General features: G+C 36.9%; 1 protein-coding gene across 2 annotated transcripts in view; it reads right to left on the reverse strand.

Annotated features, from left to right (window-relative positions):
* USP6NL (USP6 N-terminal like) overlaps positions 1-26,762 on the reverse strand; it is a 178,683-nt gene that overhangs the window by 111,444 nt on the left and 40,477 nt on the right. Inside the window, exon 1 of one of the 2 annotated variants that reach the window (XM_028505652.2) lies at positions 9,965-12,687. The exons of the other annotated variant lie outside the window; for it this stretch is intronic. Within the exon in view, the coding sequence (XP_028361453.1) occupies positions 9,965-10,037 (73 nt within the window). The 5' untranslated portion in view covers positions 10,038-12,687. Of the gene's footprint in view, positions 1-9,964; positions 12,688-26,762 lie in introns of those variants that run through there. 2 annotated transcript variants of the gene reach the window in all.

Genomic DNA, 26,762 nt, shown 5'->3' on the forward strand with positions numbered 1-26,762 from the left:
CAGAAGTTTAAAGTTTTTATACTTTTTCCTCATATGGGGAAGATAAACCTGTTTAAAGTGAAAAAATGACCTAAATTATACTTAGATGCATTATAGAAACATAAAAATTAACTGTTGATTGTTATATTGGATGACATTTTGACATTTTTTCATTTTGATTGACTTTTTCCCCTGTTATTTTATGTGATAAACATTTGAGAATAATCAGGAAAAACACAGAAAGAAGTAACAAATGGCAGAGCAAAGAATATGAAAGATAATTTAAAGAAGTAAACCAAGATCCTTTAGCAGCATCCTTTTAAGAATACATTATCCAGCCCTGACTGGTGTGGCTCAGGGGGTTGGGTGTCATCCCAAAAAGTAAAAGGTTGCTGGCTCGATTCAGGGTCTGGGCACATGCCTGGGTTGCAGGCCAGGTCCCCAGTTGGGGGCATGAGAGAAGTAACTGCTTCTCTTGCACACAGAAGTTTTTCTCCCTATCTTCCCCTTTCTAGGAATAAATAAATAAATAAATAAATAAATAAAATCTTAAAAAAAAAGAATGTGTCATCCAGAAAATCTCTAAATATGTCACCAAATGGTGGTTTGCATGTCACCATGTTGTGGGGTAGTGACCTATAGTGACAAGAACTATTACTCAGACCCCTTTCCACTGAAGATTCTTTTATTAAATGAGCATACCCTGGGCATTTACTAAATGCACAGATAAAAATACTACACATTCCAAGAGAGCTTATATACCATTTGAAGAGGTGAAACCATTACCATTAAATATTTTTACAACAAGGGCACTGATGAACTAAACAATGGAACAAAGTGGTAGAGTTGATGGGAGTGAAAAATGAGTTGAAAAGGGCAAGCTGAAACCCCCAAAAAAGCCTGACAAAGAAGACTGCTTCCCCTGAAGGCAGTGCACACTCACAATAAGTTTTTAAGCTACAGTACATAACAAAAACAGTATTCTCAACTGTGATCACATATAAAAATAAAGAATGCATGTAAGCAGGCTGGTGTATATTTTTTTTCTCAAAAGGCCAATAAAGATACAAGGACAAAAAGATAATCACTACACATTAATAAATTATGGAGCATAATAAATATGAACTATGCACATTTGTTTATTTAACAATCACATACTATGTGCCAGGCACCGTTCTAAGCACTTTACAAATGTTGACCCGGGACCATACCATGGCTGCTACAACTCCAAGAATCTCAGAGAGAAAAACCTGCCCAGAAATCCCCAGCAAGCTTTTGCTTACAACTCAAGAAATAGACTTTATTTGTTGGTGTGTTTATTAGCTGAGCACAATATCACCCAAAAACAAAATCAATGTTATTCTGTTATTTGTAAAAAATTAAGAGAGAATGGATATTGAGTGGGCAATGACAGTGTTTTATTTTTAAAAAGATTTTATTTATTTATTTTTAGAGAAGGGAGAAGGGAAGGAGAACGAGAGGGAGAGAAACATCAATGTGTGGTTGCCTCTCAGGCTCCCTCAACCAGGGACCTGGCCTGCAACCCAGGCATGTGCCCTGACTAGGAATTGAACTGGCGCCCCTTTGATTTGCAGACTGGCACTCAATCCACTGAGCCACACCAGCCAGGGCTGGATATATTTTAAATATAAGCTGAAAACCATTATCTTATCAGACCAATACAAAATAACTCGAAGGGCAATCAAACATTTGCCTGTCCATTGTTTTGTTATTAGCTATAATAATTAGCTATAATTTCACTTATTTAAATATCAGTTTACCACATTCTTAATCATCTACAACAACTAAAAACAGGATGCAAGCCCAAGTGTCCAGTAAGCCAAAACATTTATTTCAATTAACATATATTGGTCACTTCAATAAATATAATCATAATGTACAATATAATTTTAAAGGTGTGATATTAGAGACAAAAGTAAAATGTATGAGAGTGCAAAGAAAGGAATGATTAACTCTGACTTAGAGGAGCAAGGGGAGAAAAAGTCCACAAACACTTTGGCAGGGGTGTCATTGGAGCCCACAGGCAGATCTGATAAGGGGCAGGAGGACTTGCTATCCTCATGGAGCCGTGTGTCTGGGAACAGACAAGCATTCTGGTGCAGCTGGCATAGTCAGGGCATGAAGAGATCTGGTGATACAGCTAGAAATATAAGTTAAGTCCAAATTCAGGTTCAATGGCAAATTGTTTCAGAAAGCTATCTCGTGGTATGGAAGGATGGAATACAGAGTTAAATGACCAAATACAATGTGACCAGTCTTTTTTCTCCCACTATCTCTTTAAGACTCTTTCTAAACTTCCCACATGTTATGGAAGTCTCTTCACATTTGGGCACCTGAGTGCCCTCTGCTTTTTATTTTGTCTGCAATGCTTATACACACTCTCTTTTTTCCACTAGCTAGCTTGCCTTTATGCATCCTTTGACACTTGGCTCAAATGAGAGCATCTGTCACTTCATCAAAGTTGAATTCCTTCACTTTCCTAATTACCAAACCAGGGCCAGTTCCCTGTGGGGTTCCCACGACACCTTGTCTTCTCCAGCACTTATCATACTAGATTAATTATTGACTTTTGTCTCTTACCACTTGCATATGAGCTTGAAGATACATCTCTGCACTTTTGCATCTAAAATGTGATAAATGTTCAGTGCAAGTTTATCAAATGCAATAAAAGAGAAGGCTATTTTAATAATCTAGAGAAAGGAAAGGTGCTAAAGCATCAAAGTGGGAAATGAAAAGGTTAGGACAGGCACCAAAGCTCCTGTTTCACTAATAGGAGAAAATTTCAGGGCCCCAACCTTAATCTATTCTTATTTTAAGAATAATTTTAATAAACATGGTCATTAGGTTTTATAACCTACAAAAACATATTTTTAATAAAGAACCTGAGTAATTAAGAAAAGGTTAAATTATAGGGAGCATACTTCTGCTTAACAAGATGGAGAAACATATACTATTTTCAAAATGTTTTTGTCCAAATAAACATGAGGCTTTTTTTTTTTTTGCACATAAACATCTTACTGGCATTCTGTGATAGACTACAGCAACAAAAAACTTCATACACTGTTCATGAGGGTACAAATTTATACAACTTTTATATATATTAATTATCAACAGCTCTAAAAATTAAAAAGGGTATGTCATTTATACCCCAAGATAACTTTTTAACTTATAAAAAGTTATCTCACAGATATGAGGTGTTCTAAATAAAAGACATTCTTTCATTAATGCTGTTTGTAATGGCAAAAGGCTAAACAACCCACACACCTATCAATAGCATTATAGCTAATTAATCTGTGTTTCATCCATACACTGGCAAAATATAGAGCAGTACAAAAGAATAAGATAAATCTACATGCACCTACATGTTAAGATTCTGAAATATTATGTGAATAATGTAATTTGCATACACAATATTTATGAAAAAGACATATTTGCATATATTTAATATGCCTGTAAGTTCATAGAAACAGTTTTTCAGGATAAACACCCACTTTTGAACACTTCCTTTAAGTAGAGGAATGAAGGACTCCAGCCAGTGTGGCTCGGTTGGAGTGTTGTACTACAACTGAAAGTTTGCGGGTTCAATTCCTGGGCAGGGCACATGCCTATGCTGCAGGTTTGTTCCCTGGTTATCCAGGTGCATACAGAGACAACCAATTGATGCTTCCCTTTCACAACGTTGTTGCTTTCTCCCTTCCTCTCTCTCTCTAAAAGCAATGAAAAAAAATGCCGTCGGACCCTGATCAGTGTGCCTCAGTTAGTTGGGTGTCATCCAACAAAGCAAAAGGTGGCTGGTTTAATTCCCAGTCAGGGCACACACCTGGGTTTGATCCTGGACAGGGCGCATATGAGAGGCAACTGATTGATGTTTCTCTCTCTCATCCACATTTCTCTCCCTTTTCCCCTCCCTTCTTTCCCCTCTAATAATAAATAAATAAAATCTTTAAAACAAAAATGTCCTTGGGTGAGGATTAAAAAAAAAGAAGAGGAATAGAATAAAGGTTTAGGATTAGGTTGGGGGTTTTTATTCTAACTTTTTATAAGAAAAACTGTATGTACCTATCACATTTACAGTTAATAAAAATAACAGACAACAGTATGGTATTACCAGAGGGAAAGAGGGGTGGGGAGAAGTAGAAGAGGATCTACAGGATATAAATGGTGATGGAAAGAGACTTGACTTTGGGGTGGTGAACACACAATACAATATACAGATGATGCATTATAGTATTACATACCTGTAACCTATATAATTTTATTAACCAATGTCACCCCAATAAATTCAATAAAAAATAAATTAAGGAAACCATGTTCATGAAAGCCTTACTTGAGAACTGTACTACTGAATGATCCCCAGAAAGGTAAAATCTGCCACTCAAAACACATGTAGTATCTGTGCCATTTGTATATATGTGTGTGTGCATGCCTGTGAACAAGCCAAATTCTCCCAGTACAGGCACACATATTATTTGCATTTAAAGTGTTTCTTGTATTAACTAAACTCCTAGGATGTTCACCACAAACAAATCTGGGGCTAGTCAAGCTACCAGTTGCCATGTGCTCCCCAATGAAGCTCCAGGGTCCAGGCATGAGTAGCCAGAGCTCATATAGACTTATAATTTCTCCAGGAAACTGTCTGCTAGGGTGGAGACAGGCACTTGGTCCAGCACCTACTTTCCAATCTGATATGTTTTAGAACGCAGCCTTTCCTCCCCCAGAAATGAGCCTCAATTCCTCTAAAGTTGCCCCAGAGGCAGAGGAAGAGCCTGAGTCTTCAACAAAGAAAGAACCATAGTCCACACCAGAGTTGTGGAAGCCAGTGAGGCCTAGGCCAGACTGGGATGTAGGGGCAGATTTGAAGGCAGCGGCACTCTGGCCTCAATTCGGAGCTGCTCTTAGTGTCTCGTCAGGAACAGGAATCCTGAGCTGAGCTGGGCTTCAGGCCAGTGAGCAGAGCCACTAGGAGCAACTGAGCAAGAGTTGGTGTCAGTGAGGTGGGATTCATCTCTGCTCCGTCAGTCGTTAACTGAAGTGTCTCAGAGGCACCACTACCACAACAACTGCGTGGAGGCTCCACTCTCATGGGCCTTCCAATTGCTGAGATGGGAGGTAGGCTTCTTCCCCTGGGTCTTCCTGCTTGTGCCCATTCTGCTGCCAGCTGCTGCTGGCACTAGCTTTGTAACAGTGGAAAATCATAACCTACCCCACCATTCTTCTACATTGTTTCTGACTCTGACTAATGGGTAGCTTATAGATAGATAGCATGTTTGTAAAAGCATCTTAGGAACTAACTTCAAAAGATAAAGTCCCCCGCCTTCAGTCATTCCAGCACCAGATTTGCTGACCTCCAAACATAAAACCAGGATGATGTAAAGCCAGGAAGACTAACCCAGGGCCATCACTTGCTTTATTTAAATGGACAGTGTTCATCTGCATGTAGAGAACTTTTCAACTCCCTCCCTTGATCTCTTTGTTCTGTTCCCCTCTCCCTAAAAACAAAACAAAACAAAACAAAACAAAAAACCCTCTGCCTGGACTGAGATATGGAGATGGGCTTTGATACAAGAGTCCCCCATCTTCCAGATGGCCAGCATCTGAATAAACCACCTTCCTTTATATCAGCACCTGCCTCTCCAGTATTGGCTTTCAAAGCAGCAGGCAGCCAGACCTGCATTAGGTTACAGCTTGATTTACGTGCCCAAGGCTGAAGAAGAGGACCTGGAGGAGAGGTGCAGTGGCATAGGAGCCCAGCCAAGGCTGGAGGCCAGCCAAGGCTTAACACAATTTCGCTTCTACTGTAGTGGTCTCCCACTCTGCCTTGCAGCCATATTGCAAGTTTAGCCTTATTTCCACCCACTGAAATTATTTTCACCTTAAAGTCAACACCTGTGGTTACTGCAAGTTCTGGGTCAAAAATATCTCTGAACCTCAAGAGCAGGCTAGACTGGCCCATGCCACTTTCCCCAATGATGAGGATCTTCAGGGTGGTCAGCATGTCCTGATCCCTCCTGACCTTTGTCGGTTCCAAGCCCAGCTGCCTGGTCTCACTCTCAACCCTTCACCAGGGGGAACTACCCATGCATGAGGCAGGGGTCCTATGGACACACTGGGGACCTAGCTGACCCCACAAAAGATGAGGGGGGACTGGCCAGGGAGCGCACACAGGGCGGGGGAGAGGGGCAGTGTGTGGATGCCCTCCAATGGATGCCAACAGGGAAGGGGCTGCAGAAGGTGGGGTATGGACACACTGAGTCCAAGGCACTGGTGCCAAAGGCAAGAGGGACTAGGGAGTGCACTGTGGGTGGTGGGTATGTGGAAGCCCTAGCAGGCACCAGCAGGGGGCATGAGGAGGAGTGGCACAAGGTGGCTGGGTGGGTGTGGGGACATACATGGACTAACTCCTGTAAAGCTGCTGGCGCCAACCGCTGGGGGTGCAGGATAGGTGAGAGGGGTGGGGTGCATGGACACACAGGGGACCAGGTGCAAAAGAGGGAGGCAGCCAGGGAGCACACAGCGGTCTGGAAAAGGGGTAAGGGGCACGTAGGTGCCCTCCAGGGCATGGAGGGTGGGGACAGTTGCAGGAAGGCACATGGATGCATTGGGCTAAGGATGCAATGTAGCCTGAGCTAACGGGGTGGGAGGGGTGGACTCCCTAGAGTCTAGGGGCTAGAGCCAAAGGAGAGAGGGCCAGCAGTGAGCATGGGGAGGGAGGAGGGCCTGCACTCCAGGAAGCACTAATGGGGAAGGCTTGTTGGGTGGTTGTGGCTGGAGGGGGGAGAAGAGACGTCGTGGTTTCATCTAAATAAATGCAAGGTTTTTAAGGGAGAAAATCAGACTCCTCGATAATACACAGCTACTGTGATTACATTTGTACCTAATGTACATTTGAATAGATTTTATGATTTTACATAGGTCTGCTCCATGGTGTTTTGCCTTCCCAACCTAGTCTAGCTGTGTCCTTGAAATGCAAGCTAACTAGGACATAGGCAAAAACTATAACACTTTATTTTTCTATTTGGCATAGAATTGCTGATTCCATCCCTTTCCCTGGTTCACAAAATTAAATTGCTTTAATTCTGCCCATGATGACCTCATAGCAGTACAACCAACTATTCTGCCCTGGGTATAATACCCCTTGGATGAGGCTGTCTTAAGAAACGTACCTACCTTTCCTTCCTCCCACCCTCCCTCCCATAAACAGTAGAGTATCTACTGTATTCCAGGAATGAACAGGGATCGTATCTTATTTTCTATCCCCAGTGACTAGCACAGTAACCTGCAAAGACTGAACATCTGATAAGGGTTTTATAAAAGAATAAATGAGAGAATGATGAATGAACAAATGAATGTATATATTCATGCATATTTAACCCTCTTTCCTATAAGGCAAGGATACTTTTCCAAAGGCCAGTTATCCTTTACCTATTATTCCTTTATTTTGCCCAAGGTTGTATTACAAAACATCTATTCCTATCCATTTCAACTATCTTACAAATGTCAATCATTCCCATAAGTTCCCCACTGCATCATTCTAGTTAAGAATGTGGATCCACTAAAATTATCCTTCAAACAACATTATTAGTTCTTTCCCTTTCTTATAATGTAACCGTTGCAAAATTCTAACTTCCTTAAAGAGCATTAACACAAACTGTTTGCACTGGATTTCACTAAAATTGAGTAAACTGGGATATTTAACTTTAACTAAATGACAAAGCAGTAATTTGACAGATGTTTTGAACATTTCAAAGAAAATATTCATGAATATTTAATAATTTCCCTCCTTCCCCAGAATAATTTTTAACCATATGCGTGGGTCCTACTTATAATAAATTATATTGTTTTTTCTTACTACCTCATACCAACAAAAAGTAATTAATGAAAACTCTTCAAACCATTTGTTATAATTATTTCATCCCCTATTTTGATACTTTCCTTCACAAATCAATTTTTCACACTATTTACTAATATTCTAATATTAAATATGAATACAATACTTTGAAATGTTGTTCTCCTTATAACCATCAAATTTATACTACATTTTAAAGAAGTAAGTCAGACACTTTTCTTATGGGTCATTATTTTATATCTGTTTATAGGACTTTGAAATTTATCAATATTAAAAACTGGTAAAAGATAATAATATTTTGTATAAAAATAGAATGATATTTTACCTCCTAAATTATTAAAAATACTATTAAAGTAGGTTTGAAAAACAAACTTCTAAAGGGAAAAAAATCTATGTATAAGTGCCTCTATTTTCCCAGGTCAGAGAAAATTCTGTCTAAAAAAAAGAAAAAAGAAAAAAAATCTAGGAACAAAAGCCATTCTACTACTTTAGTATATGGTAGCTTTTAGTACTATTTTTTGATATTCATATGGCATTTCCTGTCAAATGTGATCGCAATATTCGTTTTCACATGCACACACACCTAATATGCGAAAAGAATATTATTATTCTTTTCCCTGGGTCTATTCCAAATAACGATGGTCGTGACTAAAAACATAAAGTAGAAAAAATATTCCAATAAAAAAATTCTGACTGTAGGAATTTGACGGTTTCAAAGAAACTGGGATTACATTAACTAATTTATATTCTCCTGAAACAGTAAAAGCAGTACACTTTTCAAAAAAATGCCTAATTGTTAGAATTCTGCTATTCAACTGGAATGAAGTCTTCTACATCAGAAGAAACAGGAGAAGAAACAGAGTAGAAAACAGGAGGTAAATAACTGTAAAGTATTCTAAATAGTATTATCATATTTTCAAAGGTAAATGACAATAATTTCTGTCATGTTTTGAGATGCATTTTTGTCCATGTAAGTAGCATATTTCCCCATGAAACGAGAATAGACATGGAGATTCTAAGATGTCTTTCAGCTGTAATATTCTATTTATTGGTTGACTATACTATACATCACAATATTATTTTATACCGTCACCCTAAATCATTTTATGTAGGACTTAAGGAATCTGATAAGCTTTACTTTAAAAACAGGTCATATCAAGTTTTAAAAATTCAAAATAATTTATGTTATGTCATCTGAGTTATACTTATGCTATTCAAATACATAAAGACAGAAAGACATTTTACATATATAAAAATATATATATAAATTTATGAGTTAACTGATTTTAAACTACAGATTAAATTAGTAAAATTACCAGTATTATAAAATCAGTTAATGGCCTAGTATATTTTTAAAATCAATTCCTAATTGTCATTTTGAAGATTTACTATTTCAAATGTTTAAAAAGAAAAATATACAAGTATTTCTTCCAATATATATCTGTGTTAGTTCATTTTAAGAACTGTAATTCAGACATACAATTAAAAAAGATTTTGAAAATGTATTTTAACATATTCTAAACTGAGACAGGCTATAAATATAGGAGCATATTAAATATAAAACAGTAATGATTAAGCATATAATCATAAATAGAAAAAAATCATTCACTGAAAAATGCAATAAAACCTACCATTCACTGTCTAGTTCATATTTATAACGACTATTTTATCAGGTATTCACAATAATAAGAACCATCTAGTTCTTTTGCCCTGCTGTAGCAGAATCCTACTTTGTTCCCTTTTGATTTCTACCATGAACATTTATACTTCAAAATCAAAAGAGGATTATATAATTTATTCTCCCTCCAAAATACATAATGCAAGTACCTTTACAATGTGAAAAATACTGTTAAGCAGGTATGTCATAACTTCTCCTTACTCTTCATACCTTTTAATATAACAATATGCTTCTAATCTATGGTCTAAAAACAGTAATAACAAGGCATGTTAACAATTATGCCATTACCTGATTCTTTTCAGATACCATAATATATCAGAAGCTCAAAAACATACATGATAACTCAAAACTCCTTTTTTATATCTGTTCTTTAGGTCCATATTTGTAAAAACCTGAGTGACTTGGAGTGCTCTGATTATTCCTTCTAATGGTGTTCCTACCTTCCTTCACTGTGGCTGCCTTTTGCCTCGAGGGTGTCACCAGCTCCTTTACAATCTGCAAGACTTGAATCATCGCTAGTCATTAACAAGCCAAGGACTCCAGCTGCTTCCTCCAGAAATCCAACAGGTTTCATCACCAACAGCTCATGACATTTCTGCTTTCAGGAAGCTCAGGAACAAACACAGTTCAACTTCAGAGAAATAAATGCTTTGCTTAGCTATCCAAGAAGGCTCCGAAGCAGTTAACAAGGAACAAGGAAAAGATAGGCTGTATTTTCTTGAAATTATGTATTCAAACTGATTTCAGCACTTGTGAAAACCAACATCCTCAAAGTCCCAAATGCATGACTTTGCAAAGCATTAACAGTTACAAACAAAACAAAACAAAACAAAATGTGGGTAATTGTCTGTAAATCACTAAGCACAGTGAAAACATTTTCTCACAAAAGTCAAGACAGGAAAAATAAAGTGCTATGCTATAAATTCTCATATAGTGGATCACAGATGCTATGTGCAAGTTTTTGAAAACACATTCAGTAGTCAACCAAAATATCCTGCACTGTAAAAGCCTTAATACTTTTTTCCAATTTCTCAAAAATCTCATGTTTGAAACACAGAAAATATAATGTGGATAAAAATAAAACTCTATCGTGCTAACTCCAAGCTCCCAGATCTGCATCAAAGATATGCTACCTCAAAAAATATCCTCTAAATTCCTTTCCCCCTACACACACACACACACACACACACACACACACACACACCCTCTGACATCCCAGCAGATGAAGAAAAGTCTAGGTTCACACACTGCCCGCTAGAAATCCCCAAAGAGGTATGTAAATTCGTTGGTCTCACCATCAAAGGCATGGACCAGAGAATTTCAAATCAAGCATAACAACCATTTCTCCCATGAGATTTAACAGCCAAGATGCAACAATGTTCAATTAATACTCAATACATTTCTTACAGTTCTATATCTCACATAGCAACCTTTTTCAAAGTAAACCTACAGAGTTAACTAAAAGAGAAAACTGAAATTCAAGTTAATATGGTTAAATGTCACTATTTACTAAAGTGACTCCACTGGCAATTTGTTCCCCTTACTGTGCTGCCAACTTCCCTCTGAGAATTTTTTCCTTCCCATTTATTATTTTGAATGAATGTATCGTAAAATGACTCCCAGACCAAATCAGAGGCAGTTTCTGTGCCTCCACACAGTTCAAGGCTATTTTGTTACTTTCTCATTTTTCAGTTGAACTACTGAGGCACACAGTGAATCAACCAAGGTTGGTAAAACATATGTTCCAAAATTCAAAGGTTTCTTCTGCTTTCTCTGACACCAAGTCTCTTCTGTAGAAAGGTACAATTTTAAAATTCAGGGAGACATTTTCAGCTCTTCAAGGAAGAGGTACTATAAAATGGGCATATATATCCACCTATAATGTATTCTCCATATGGGTGTTAACTTAAGACTTCAGTGTTACAAATCCATGATAGTGAGAAAATATTTGCAAATGGAGAACAAAACAGGGCATTAATTCTAACTATATATTATCTTTAAAGACCATGTTTGTCCTTGCAAATTAAATCAAAGCAAGAGTTTGGACAGGTCAAAGACCAAGTTTTAAACCTCAGATTAAAACTGTGCTCTTTAACAAATTCCTCTGATGACCTGGTATAGACAAATCAGTATTTAAATCAAACTCCTAAAATCAAGTTCCCCTAATTCTTTCTACCGCTTGTCCTGTTTCCTAGGGCAGTCCTGAACATGAAACAGATGTTAGGTATCTCTCTCTGGATTCACTTTCCAGTTCTTTGCATTTCCAGCTCCTGAAAAATTACTTTTACTCTTCTTGGGAGTAAAAATGTTCTTGAAAGGTATTTTTCTGTTAGCTTTGCTCTCTCCCAGTACTTTTCTCTTGCCATGCAAGGAAGGGGACACACAGGACATGATCCTCTCACTCAACTCTATGCTTCATGTCTGATCAGTGAAGCAAGGACCATTTATATTCACATTTCCATAAATTTCAATTCTCACCATTGCCTATCCCACTGACATCAGTGTTGGTTTTGAAAATGAAAATCATACAGCAATCCATTTGCACACAATTGTGCAATGCTGTCAGTCCTTACCTTCTGCCAAGCAACCAATAGCTTTTTCTTTTCTCATTCTTTTCTCATTGTTTTATGACACACTGCATCAGTAAAAATATTTGAGCACATATTCTAATATGTATAACTGAACCGTGCTCTAAAATGTCAAGATCATGAAAGACAAAGAAGGACTAAGGAACTATTACAGATTAGAGGAGAGTGGAAAGTATAGAGTCAAGATGAGTAAATGTAACACATGATCCAAGATTAGATACTGGACCAGAAAAAGATAAGGGGAACTGATAACATTTTAGGACAATGGATAAAATTCAAATACAAGCTATAGATTATCAGTGACCTTTCTGACTGTGACCATTACACAGCTATTATGTAATAGAACATCCTGGATTGTAAGAAATACACCCTGAAGTATGGGGTACTTAGAGGTAAATACTTCAATTTACTCTTTAATGATTCAGGAAAAACTAACACCAATATAGAAGGAAAAAGCAAATGTGGTAGGATTTGAGAAATCCATGTATAAGAATATATGGGAATTTCTGGGAATATATAGGGTTATTCTTGTAACATCTTCCTAAGTCTGAAATTATTTCAAACTGAAATGTCTTGACTACATATTCCAACATATGTATATTTATGTGTTTATAAGAGATACATATGTATTCATATCCATTTATGTTTAGTCATATAAAACAGTAATTTCAAAGGATAAAATATAAAGAATTACATATTTCTATATATGCTGTTTCAGTTAACTCTGTGTATGCATGTACACATATCTACACATATGCATTCTCCTATCTGCTTCCTCCACCCCATAGGTCATTCCGAACCTTCCTGGCAAAGGCGGACATATCTCTGGGGTTACTCTGACATGGAAAGTCTTAAAATAATTAATTTTCAGATCCTTAACTTCCATATGAACTTATTGCTAAAGCTGACCTGCTTGAGAAGATTCCTGCAGCAGGGGTTCTCCATTCCCGTCTCCCTTTACACAATCTCCTTTCTCCCATTCTATTAGTAAAAGGCCAACCTTCATCCATCTTATATGGTGCAGTGCTCCAAAGGTGAAAACATGGGAGGTGAGGACAAAGACCATTCAACAAGTTCTTTAATCAAGACACAATAAGCAATAGCCCATCCCCTTATGAAGATATGAGTTTCTAATAAAATATTACTTTATAGTAAATAATTGTTTAAGAAAACATCACATATTTGTTGTTTTGACCAATGACATTAGGATAAAACTCTGTGAGAAAAGTGGAATGGATATACAATTTCAGGGGGAAAAAAAGAAAGTATAAAAAGCTCTGGCTACTAAGAAATAGCTCATTCATTTTTTTAAGTAAATTACCCTGGGTATCAAACCACTGTGATACTTAAACACAACTATAGTTACAAGGATGATGTAATAGTTTTTTATTGTTTTTTTTTTTCCTCATTGGGCCTATGGAACAAAAAATCAGTTTAATCATATTCCCTGATTTATATAATTGACCCATGCCTAGTCCATTTTTATTTATTTACTCAATTACTTATACTTAATAATTTAATAAACACCAGAAAGCAATTACCCCAAATAAAAACGAGAACCTTAAAAATAATCAACATTTAACCTACAGTCCTGCCAACCACCAGCTCATCATCCCCCTGCTCCAACCCAAAATAACAATCATCCCGTATGCTGTAGTTACAATCATTCCCTTTAGCTCATTACAGCTACATATCTATATCTACATCTATATCTATATCTATAAATATATCTGTATAGTGTGATTGTATGTGTATATTTGGCTTTTCTGAACTTTATTAAAAGAGTACAATGTTTTATATAATATTTTGGTAATTATAGTTTTTCTTTAAAATGATTCTATTATATTCTAGTCCCATGGTTCTCAGTCTTCATACATACTGAACTTGCCTGGGGATTTTTAAAAAGTATGATGCCTGGGTCCATCCACAGGGATTTTGCCTTCATCCTCCTAGGGTACAGCCTGAGCATCCTAAATTTTAAAAGCTCCCCAAAATGATCCTAACATTCAACCAAGGTTAAGTACCTCTATTCTAGAAGAATGACACAGGAAAAGCTAATTGCATGTGGAAAAGTAAACATGAAAGGTACAAAATATTATGACTCCACTATTAGCATTTACATTATATATAAATATCTATCTATCTTAGATAGATAGACAGACAGACAGACAGACAAAGAGATGGGGGCACAAAGAAAAAAATATTAAAATGTTACCAATAATTTTTCTTCTGAAAGGTGGCATTATGTATGAATTTTTACTGTCTTTCTGTTTTGCCATACTTCTCCACAGACAAAAAATTTTACTATTTTTTAAAAGGAATTACATTTTATTTTTTAAAAAGCCATGTCACTTCACCAAAAAAGATACTTATATAGATGGCAAGTAAGCATATAAACAGAGGCTAAACATCTTATATCATTAGGGACTTCCAAACAATGAGACACCACTACACACCTACTAGAATGGTTAAAGTCCAAAACACCGACAACACCAAATGCTGTTGAGAATGTGGAGCAACAGGAACTCTTTCATTGCTAGTGAGAATGTAAAATGGTACACCCACTTTGAAAAGTTTGGCAGTTTTTTACAAAAGTAAACAGTTTTACCATATAATTCAACAACTATACTCCCTGTTATTTACCCAAATGAGCTGAAAACTGGTATCTACACAAAAACACGCACATGAAGGTTTACAGCAGTTTTATTTATAGTTGCCAAAACTAAGAGGCAACCAAGATGTTCCTCAGCAAGTGACTGGAGAAACTTTGGTACATACAGACAATGGAATAATATTCAGCAATAAAAGGAAGTGAGCTACCAAGCACCCCCCCCAAAAAAAGACATGAAAAGAAATGGAAGAACCTTTAATGCATATTGCTAAGTAAAAGAAGTCAGTCTGAAAAGGAGTCTATTTGAAATCATACATACTGTATGGATTCCAACTATATGACCTTCTGGAAAAGGCAAAATTGTGGAGATAGTAAAACAGTGGTTGCTAGGGCTTTGAGGAAAGAGAGAGAAGGATGAGCAGGTGGGGCACAGGGAATTTTTAGGACAGTGAAACTACTCTATGAAATTGTAAAGGTAGATACACATCCACTATACATTGGTCAAAATCCACAGAATGTACAACACAGAAACTAAAACATAAACTATGGACTTTAGTAAACACTGATATATCAATATTGGCTCATCAATTGCAGTAAGTGTACCAACTAATGCAAGATGTTAGTAACAAGGGAAATGGGAAGATGGAGAATATTATGAGGGAACTCTTGGACTTCGCACTCATTTTTTCCGGAAATCTAAAACTGTTCTCAAAATGTCTTTTTTAAAATAACAAAGGGATTCTATAATATATATTTAATCTATATCCTACTCTTCAGACTTTATCTGAATACAAAATTAACTAAAAAGTACAGAGTTTAACTGGGAAGAGTGCTTAAAATAAAAATAATAATCACCTATATATATAAAGAGATCTGATATGGCTTGGTAAATAAAAAATGTTAGTTTCCTTTGCAATGAGCTGCCTGCAAACAGTTGTGATCTAATTTTTTAATTTTTTAAATTTTTAACTATATTTTATTGATTATGCTATTAGAGTTTTCCCAATTTTCCTCTTTTACCCCCCCTCCACTCTGCACTCCCCACTCTCCAGCATTCCCCACTCCTTAGTTCATGTCCATGGGTTATTCATATAAGTTCTTCCAATTCTCTGTTCCCTATACCATTGTTGACCTCTCCCCATCTACTTTACTCCTACCAATTATGCTTCTTATTTCCTGTACCTTTTCCTTCCTATTCTTCCCCTCCCCACTGAAATCTTCCATGTGATGCCCATTTCTCTGATCCTGTTCCTGTTCTAGTTGTTTGCTTAGTTTTTGTTTTTGTTTTCTTTTTTTTTAGGTTCATTTGTTGATAGTTGTGAGTTTGTTGTCATTTTACTTTTCATATTTTTTATCTTCTTCAATTTCTTAGATCAGTCCCTTTAACATTTCATAAGGGCTTGGTGATGATGAATTCCTTTAACTTGACCTTATCTGGGAAGCACTTTAGCTGCCCTTCCATTCTAAATGATAGCTTTGCTGGATAGAGTAATCTTGGATGTAGGTTCTTGCCTTTCACAACTTCAAATACTTCTTTCCAGCCCCTTCATGCCTGTAAGGTTTCTTTTGAGAAATCAGCTGATAGCCTTATGGGCACTCCTTTGTAGGTATCTGTCTCCTTTCTTCTTGCTTCTTTTAGGATTCTCTCTTTATTATTTAACCTTGGGTAACTTAATGTGCCTTGTGAGTGTTCCTCTCACAAGGATGATGTGCCTTGGTGTGTTCCTCCTTGGGTCCAACTTCTTTGGGACTCTCTGGGCTTCCTGAAAGTCTATTTCCTTCACCAGATTGGGGAAGCTTTCCTTCATTATTTTTTCAAATAAGTTTTCAATTTCTTGCTCTTGTTCTTTTCCTTCTGGCACCCTTATATAATTTGGATATTGGAATGTTTCAGGCTGTCCCAGAGGTTCAAAAGTCTCTCTTCACTTTTTTGAATTCTTGTTTCTTCATTCTGTTCCAATTGGATGTTTATTTTTCCCTTTTGTTCCAAATCATTGCTTTGAGTCCTGGTTTCCTTTCTGTCATTGCTGGATCCCTGAATATTTTGCTTTATTTCATTTTGGGCATCCTTCATTTGTTTTTTCAATTTTCAATCAAGCTCAATTAGTTCTGTGAGCATTTTGATTACCAGGGCTTTAAATTCTCCATCAGATAGGTTGGTGGTCTCCTCATCACTTAGCTCTCTTTCTGAAGTTTTGGCTTAGTTCTTTTATTTGGGCCATATTTCTTTGTCTCAGTGCACCTGTTAAGTTGTAAGGGGGTGGGCCTTTGGTACTCACCTGGGCAAGGCAACTCTCCTTGCTGTGCTGGGGCACTGCTTGTTGGGAAGTGCAGGGGCCAGAGAGGAAACAATGCAGCTCCCCTACTCAGGCTCTAGTCCTTTCCAATGGACTCTCGTGTGAGACTGGGAGTTTCTCCCACCCCGGCAACCCCCCACCCCCACAGTCCACGGTCAGCTCTGAGTCTCAGTGTCCCGTTCAGTCAGCCCCATCCACGTTCACACCATCTGCCACCTAGTCATAGCCAGCCCGACCCACATGGTCCATTGCCTCACCAGGGGTTCTCTCCACCCACCCGTCTACCCATCTCCCTCCCACCGGTCTGGTTGACTGTTTCTTTAATTCCTTAGTTGTCGGAGTTCTATACAGTTTGATTTTCTGCCACTTCTGGTTGTTTACTAATTTTAGGTTGGTTGTTACACTCCTTTTGGTTGTGAGACAAAGTGAAGGGTTTCAACCTATGCCTCCATCTTGGCCGGAACTCCTCTAACTCTTTTTTAAACAGAAAATTCTTAACTCAATTTTATTTCCCACATTTGCATTTTTGTTATACATAGCCTCACCCCGCAACCACCTACTTTTGTCTAACTCAAAAACTGTTGACTTTTCATCCCTTTCACTTCCAAATCCAGCATTTCCAGAGTGGAACACAAAGGATAATGCCAGTAAGAGAACAGGAAGGAGAGAAATGCAACAGGCTGGAAATACAAGCACTCCCTACTATCCACCTATTTGGACATTCCCAATTATGCCATTCTACTTTCTTCAAATCAAAGTATAAGACAGAAAGCAACTTCTTTCAGATGAAAAGGGGTTAATAACAGGACTTATATGGTAAATGATGTAAAAGAAAAAACAGCTAGGTAAAGGAAGAAAATCTTTTTCCACCATTACATGAAACAAAAGAAGGGAGGGACGGAGGGTGCGGGGAGAGAGAGAAAGAGAAGGAAGGGAGAGAAAGAGGGAGGAAGGGAGAAGAAAGAACCAGACTAAATTTGATCTCATTTGTATACTTTCTTTCATTCACTTAATAAAACCAGGAACAAGTTTACCCGAGCATCTTGTTTGGACCTAAGTATAAAGGAGAAAAGCAAAATCATACTACTATTCATAACAAATAACGTTATCAATAATTCAAACCAACTTCTAACTCCCTAAAATCTTAAAGAATTACAAACTAATTTAAATGGTCTCTATTTTCTTCTTTTTGTCAATATACATCTTCAATAGTATTCCTTATTACAAAAATAATGCATGTTCATTGTAGAAAATAAGTATCTAAAAATATGCCAAAGAAAACAAAAATCTCTCTTAGGCCTCTGCATACAGAGATATGCACTATCAACAACCTTCTTGACTTTTCCATGTACTTTTTTACTGCTTTTATAAAAAATAGGGTAATATTATGCATACTCTTTTTGAACTGATATGTATATTCACAATATAAAATATTTAATCAATATCATTTTTATACAATCAACACAGACAAGGACATTGGCACTTGTCTCTACAAAATTTTTTGATCATGTGAATAACAATCAAGAATCTTCTCATTTTTGGCACTGATTCAGACTTTTTCTAACCCTTTTTCAGAAAACATTTTTGGCTTTCCTGGAAATACACTTTAGAATAAAATTACTGTCATCTTTTTTCAGGACATGTAGATAAATGACAATAAAAAATGTGAGAGGCCACATTTCTACTAACAAAAATAATCTGTAAATATTCCAGATGTCAGCTTGCCTGCAAACAGAAAAGACCATTGAGTATTAAACTATAAACTCATTTCTGACTAGTCTCCTTTGAGTTAATAAATTGGGTAATAGAGTTAATTTCTTTGCCATTCTATTTAAATTTTATGGGTGGGATACAATCACTTTTAAGTAGAATTTTGAAAATCAATCTCTACAAATTCATCAATATAAAATGCACAATATGTAGTTTATAAAAAAAAGTTGTACATCTTTCTACCTAAAATCTATACTATTTTCTGTCCAAATAATATTTAGGTGCTTTTACAGTAATTCCTAATAAGTCATACTGGATATTTAAAAGTTAGCTGTCAGGTCTGGCTGGCTCAGTGTATTGAGCATGGGCTGCAAACCAGAGGGTCATAGGTTTGATTCCCAGTCAGGGCACATGCCTGGGTTGCGGGCCAGGTCCCCAGTAGGGAGTGGCACAAGAGGCAACTACACATTGATATTTCTCTCCCTCTCCTTCTCCTTCCCTTCCCTTCTCCCTAAAAATAAATAAAAATTTTTTAAAGTTAACACTGTCAGAATACAACATGGCAGTAGAATACGTGGACGCCTCCTCCCAGGACCAAACTGGAATTGCAACTATACTACATAAATCATCTTGCATAACCAACTAAACATTAACTGGACAGAAGCCTTATTACCAAGGACTTATGGAAGAAATCACATCACCACAGGATTGGTAGGAAATGCAGAGGCACAAGAGGGCTGACTGGGCTCCCACAGATGAAAGCTGAAGTGCAGGAGGGGTATTTCTGTGGTTGGGGTGTTCCTTAGACCCCAAGCTGGGCTCTCCAGCCTGAAGCACCAGGACTGGCAAAGGAACCCAAGTAACATTCTGCTGTGAAAAGCAGTAGAGTTTCTGCCTGACAGGGAGAGACAGCTAGAAACACAGAGAGCCTCTTAAGGGGCCAACACAAAATTCTGTTTGCATCCACTTACCCTGGGCTCAAGTGGAAGGAGGGCAGAGCAGACCAGAGCCACATGAGAAATATCTGGGGTTGGTAGCTCTGGAGGAAGAGACCAACAGTCTGACAGTTGCCAAGATCCACATGCTCAGTTATTGCTCATACTGCAGAAGCCATCGCTCTTGGGCAGAGCACTGTCCTCCAGGAGGCATTGGAGCAGGGAGCAAGGGCCCTACCTGCAGTACTTACTCTGCCCCACCCTGTGAAGCTTGTGCCCAGCTACTGAGGAGTACAGCCGGTAGCACTTCCAGTGATTCATTCAGCCTAACAGAAAGTCCACAGGCAGATCTCTGGAAGCTTTGAGATTTTAGCTGACCATCCCCCGGGCCTGGTGCTGGCAAAAGCTGTCCTTGGTACGCAGATTGATTTTTTCTGCACACACCCAGGCAGAGAAGAGGAAGCCACATGCTATGGATCATTGAAAGCTCCAAACAGTTTGCCCAGGGTCAGTCACAGGGAGCATCTGACTTAGCCTGCACCAGAGTATTTGCAAATCTACTCCACACCTAGAAACAAACACAAACATGGCCAACATGGGGAGACAAAAAATAAAAACAGGTCTTAAGTGAAAAAATCAAGAGAATTTTCTAGAAGAAGAGCTAAATGATACGGAAACAAGCAACTCATCAGATATAGAGTTTAAAATAATGATTATAAGTATGCTCAAAAGCATGAAAAAAGATGTAAAAAACCGTAAAAAAGGACCAGTCAGAAGTAAAGAAAGCAATATCTGAAATAAATAATACACTGGAAGGAATAAACAGTAGGTCAGATGAAGAAGAAGACCAAATCAGCAATTTGAAATACAAGATAGAGAAAAACACCCAAGTAAAGCAGTAAAAAAGAAAAAATAATTTTAAAAAATGAGGAAAATTTAAGGCACCTTTGGAACAACATGAATCGTAACAAAATTACAGAAATACCAGGAGAAGAGAGTGAGCAAGGGATCGACAACCTCTATGAAGCAATAATGACCAAAAACTTCCCTAACCTGGTGAAGGAAAAAGATACAAAGTCCAAGAAGCACAGAGAGTCCCAAACAAGACAGACCCAAAGAGGTCCACACCAAGACACATCATAATTAAAATGGCAAATCTTTTTTTTTAAAGATTTTATTTATTTATTTTTAGGGAGGGAAGGTGTGGGGAGAGAGAGAGAGAGAGAGAGAGGGAGAGAGAGAGACATCAATGTGCGGTTGCTGGGGGTTATGGCCTGCAACTGCAACCCAGGAATGTACCCTGGCTGGGAATCGAACCTGGGACACTTTGGTTCCCAGCCCGCGCTCAATCCACTGAGCTACGCCAGCCAGGGCTCAAAATGGCAAATCTTAAAGGCAAGGAGAATCTTAAAAGTTGTAAGAGAAAAACAGTTACCTACAAGGGAGCTCCCATTGGACTGTTTTGACTTCTCAACACAAACATTTCAGGCCTGAAGGGATTGGCATGAAATATTCACAGTGATGAAAAGCAAGAACCTTCAACCAACCCAGCAAGGCTATCATTTAAAAGTGAAGGAGACATAAAGAGCTACCCAGTTAGAAAAAGAAAAAGGAGTTTGTACCACCACACAAGTACTGCAACAATGTTAAAGGGTTTGCTTTAAGAAAAAAAATACACAGGAAAATAGTAAAAAATAAAATGGCAATAAATACATATGTATCAATAATCATTTTAAATGTAAATGGTTTAAATGCTTGAATCAAAAGACACAGGGTAACTGAATAGATAATAAAAACAGGACCAATATATAAGTGAGGACCCAAGAAAAAAACCCGGAATTATCTTCTGGAGGCAGACCCCTTGTAGTACAGGCTTCCCTCACTAGGTGAGCATTCTAGGAACCCAACTGTATCTGTGTACCAGCTGACATTGTTGTGAGAGGCAGCGCTCAGCAAATTGTTTTTAAAGACTTTTTCAATGTGCTTGCCCATTTCATGAAGGATAATTTACAAGTGCACCTGTCCACACTGTGTTGAATGTCCAGTAGTTTTTGACCAACAATGGCATAACCCTGTGCACCACCCTCCCTATTCACCCAATCTCACCCCAAGTGACTTGTGTTTGTTTCTTTCTTTCTTGGATGAAAACAGTCCTCAAAGGGAAAGGTTTTCCCAATGTGGAAAAGGTAAAAAAAAAAAAAAAACAGCAGAAGCACTAAAAGGCAACAAAAACAATGAGTTCAAAACTGTTTTGAGCAGTGGAAAATGTCATGCTAGGTGTTAAATGGAGGGTACTTTGAACGTGACTGAAGTTTAAACATGTAAGAATAAACACAAAATTTTTTATAAATAAATTCTGGTTTTGGGGGTCCCTTCATATATACCATCTCCAAGAGACCCACCTCAAAATGAAAAATACACACAGACTAAAAGCAAAGGTACAGAAAAAGATACTCCATGCAAATGAAAATGGGGAAAAAAGCTGGAATAGCAATACTTATATCCAAAAAGAAAATAGACTTTAAAACCAAGGCTATAGTAAAAGACAAAGGACACTACATAATGATAAAAACAACAATCCAACAAGAGGATATTACCCTAGTAAACATGTATGCACCCAACATAGAAACACCTAAATATGTAAAGCAAATCTTGATGGACATAAAGGGAGAGATTGACAGAAATACAGTCATAGTAGGAGATTTTAACATACCATTGACTACAATGGATAGATCTTCGAGACAGAAAATCAACAAGGAGACGGAGGTCTTAGTTGACACACTAGGTCAAATGGACTTAATTTATATCTTCAGAGCATTTAACCCCAAAAGAACAGAATATACATACTTTTCAAGTATACATGGAACATTTTCTAGGATAGACCACATGTTAGGACACAAAGCAAGTCTCAATAAATTTAAGAAGACTGAAATCATATCAAGCATCTTATCTGACCATAATCCTATGAAACTAGAAATCAATCACAAGAAAACTGAAAAATAAATGAAGACATGGAAGCTAAATAACATGTTATTAAACAATGAATGAATCAACAATGAGATCATGGAAGAAATCAAAAGATACCTTGAAATCCATGATAATGAGAACTCAACAACCCAAAATCTGTGGGAACACAAAAAGCAGTCCTTAAGTGGGAAATTCATGCATTATTCTTTTTCTTGTTTGTATCTCAAGAAACAAGAAAAAGTTCAAACAACCTAGCTTTACATTTAAAGGAATTTGAAAAAGGACAAGAAGCAAATGCCAAAGTGAGTGGAATGAAGGAAATAATAAAGATCAGAGCACAAATAAATGAAGTAGAATCTAAAAAATGATAGAAAAGATGGATGAATCCCAGAGCTGGTTCTTTGAAAAGATCAGCTGACAAACCTTTAACCAGATGCACAAGTAAAAACAGAGCATGCACCTAAATAAAGAAAATCAGACATGAAAAAGGAAAAATATCAACAGACACCAAATAAATACAAAGGACTGTAAGAAAATATTATGAACATTATATGCCAACAAATTGGACAATCTGGACAAAATGGGTATATTTCTAGAAATATATAATCTTCCAAAACTAAATCAGGAAAAATCAGAGATTCTGGACAGATTACACCTAGTGAAACTGAAGCAGTAATCAAAGACAAATCTCAACAAACAAAAGTCCTGGACCAGATGGTTTCACAGGTGAATATTACCAAACATTCTGAAAGAGGTAAAACCTGTCCTTCTCAAACTATTCCAAAAAATTCAAGAGGAGGGAAGACTCCTGAGCTTATTTTATGAGGCCAGCATTACCCTAATTCCAAAGCCAGATAAAGACACTACAAAGAAAGAAAATTATAGGCCAATATCCCTGATGAATATAGATGCTAAAATTCTCAAAGAAATATTAACAAGCTGAATACTAGCAATGAAGCAAAGAGATTACACACCATGATCAAGTTAGATTTACTCCAGGGATGCAAGGTTGGTATAATATCTACACATCAATAAATGTGATACACCATATAAACAAAATGACAGATAAACACCATATGATCATATCAATGGATGCAGAAAAGCATTTGTTAAAGTCCAGCACCCATTTATGATTTAAAAACAAAACAAAGTGGAAATAGAGGGAACACACCTAAACATAATTAAGGCCATATATAACAAACCCACTGTCAGCATCATACTCAATGGGCCAAAACTACAAGCATTCCCCTTAAGACTGAGAACAAGACAGGGATGTCCGCTTTCACCTCTCTTATTCAACATACTGTATTATTCAGACTGTAAGACACACTTCCCCACTCCCAAAATTTGGGAGGAATAATGGTTGTTAATGCTGCTGTTGAGTTCTGTTTACATTTACATTGGTGAGATATTATGTTATTTATGTTACTAAATATTTTACCACATTTTTTGCTTCAAAATTTTTTTCCCTATTTTCCTCCTCTAAAACCTAGGTGCTTCTTATGGTCTGAAAAATACGGTAGTACTGGAAGTCCTAGCCACAGTACTCAGACAAAAGAAGAAGGCATCCAAATTGGAAAAGAAGTAAAACTGTTGTTATTTGCAAATGACATGATACTGCACATAAAGAGCCCTAAAATTTCCACCAAGAAACTACCAGAACTGATAAATGAATTTGGTAAAGTAGGATACGAAATTAATATCCAGAAATCAGCTGCATTTTTATATACCAATAATGGAACTATCGGAAAGGGAAATTAAGAAAACAATTCCATTCATATTTGCTTTAAAAAGAATAAAATATTTGGGAATAAATTTAACCAAGGATGTAAAAGACTGTACTCAGAAAATTACACGACACCGAAGAGGATACAAATAAATGAAAGCAGATACCATGTTCATGGATAGGAAGAATTAGCATCATTAAAATGTCCATACTACCCAAAGCAATCTATAACTTCAATGCAACTGCTTCCAGATACCAATCACATATTTCATAGAACTAGAATATTTCAAAAGTTTATGTAGAACCACAAACAACACCAAATAGCAACAGTGATTTTGAGAAAAAAGAACAAAGTTAGAGGAATCATGCCATCTAATATCAAACTACACCATAAGGCCATAGTAAGCAAAACAGCCTGGGACTGGCATAAAAACAGACACGTAGATCAACAGAACAGAACCGAGGGCCCAGAAATAAACCCACACCTTTGTAGTCCATTCTTGACACAGGAAGCAAGCACATACAATGGTTAAAGATGGTTTATTCAATAAATGGTGTTAGGAAAATTGGACAGATACATGCAAAAAATGAAATTAGAACATCTTATTATACTACACACAAGAATAAATTCAAATGGATTAAAGACTTAAGTATTAGATTTGAAACCATCAAAATCCTAGAAGAAAGGATAGGCAATAAAATCTCGCACATTGCTCATAGAAATATTTTTTTCTGATAGGAAGAATTAGCTGATATATCTCTTCAAGCAAGGGAAACAAAAGAAAAAGTAAGCAAATGGGACTACATCAAACTAAAAAGGTTTTACACAGCAAAGTAAACCATCAACAAAGTGAAAAGACAATCTACTGAGTGAAAGAACATACATTCACCAATAATACACCTGATAAGAAGTTAATATCCAAATTTATAAAACTTAACACTAAAAAACAAGCAATCCTATTAAAAAATGGGCAAGGGACCTGAATAGACACTTCTCCAAAGAGGACATACAGATGACCAATAGATAGTGAAAAGATGCTCAATGTCACTAATCATCAAGGAAATGCAAATTAAAACTATAATGAGATATCACCTCACACCAGTCAGAATGGTTATCATCAATAAATCACCAAACAAATGCTGTCAAAGATGTGGAGAAAAGGGAACCCTGGTGCACTGTTGGTGGGAATGCAGACTGGTGCAGTCACTGTGGGAAACAGCATGGGATTTCCTCAAGAAATTAAAAATGGAACCGTCTTATGACCCAGTGATTCCATTTCTGGAAATGTATCCAAAGAAATCACACTCAGTTGAAAGAATATAAGCAACCCTATGTCCATTGCAGTGTTATTTACAACAGTCAAGATTTGGAAGCAGCCCAACATTCCAACAGTAGATGAGTGGATAAAACAACTATGGTACATTTACACAATGGCATATTAATCATAAAAAAAGAAGAAAATTTTACTCTTTGTGGCAGTATGTTAATCAGCTTAACAATAACCCACAACCTTCGGACCAACTGTGACAGTATGGATATACCTGGAGAACATGCTAAATGAAATAAGCCAGCCAAAGAAGGGCAAATATGATATGATTTCACTCATATGTGTAATCTAATGAACAAACTGAACTAATAAGCAAATTAGACACAGACTCATAGATGGAGAGCAGACTCACAACTCTGGTAGGGTGGGGATTGAGAAAAAAAGAAAAAGGGCTCATGGATATGAACAACAGTGTGGTGATTGTGGGGGGTGGTGGAAGAGGGTTTAAGGGGGATAAATGGTAATGGAATAAATATAATTAAAAAATAAACTATTAAAAAATATATATGGTAAATAAAACAATGCCAAAAGCTAATCAACTACCCCCACAATGTCCTGAAATAGTACGATATGGAAAGAACTACAGAATATGTGTTTATGGATGACAACATTATCCTTCTTTCACATAATCTCAAAGCATGTTAGATGACAATAACTATTTATGAACAAAAATACTTGTATTAATGTAATTAGGTTAGCAGTTCTTTTAAAACCTGTTTTTAAAAATACTTTACCAAAGAGCAATTCATTTTACTTATAAAAAGCAACCAAGAAACCTCTCAACTCTGTAGCTCAGTGGAAACTTTTAAATATGTGCAAAATATGCTTCGCAAATGTGAGAAATAAAAATATATTATCTCAATGTATCTTCATAATATCAAGAAATTCTTAATGTATTGACTGCAAACCATAAGTGCATTTTAAGGCAATAAAATTGTGTTCATCCACACAAAATGTATGAAGCACTTAGTAGTAGTAAAATACCTAGTAGGAACCCAATAGGTGCAGTGCCGGTTGAAGGTTATTACAGGGATGATCAACCTCCTCCCATTCTACCAAGAGAAACTGGCATTTTT

Source organism: Phyllostomus discolor, chromosome 1 (assembly GCF_004126475.2).
Source record: "Phyllostomus discolor isolate MPI-MPIP mPhyDis1 chromosome 1, mPhyDis1.pri.v3, whole genome shotgun sequence".
Taxonomy (NCBI): Eukaryota; Metazoa; Chordata; class Mammalia; order Chiroptera; family Phyllostomidae; genus Phyllostomus; species Phyllostomus discolor.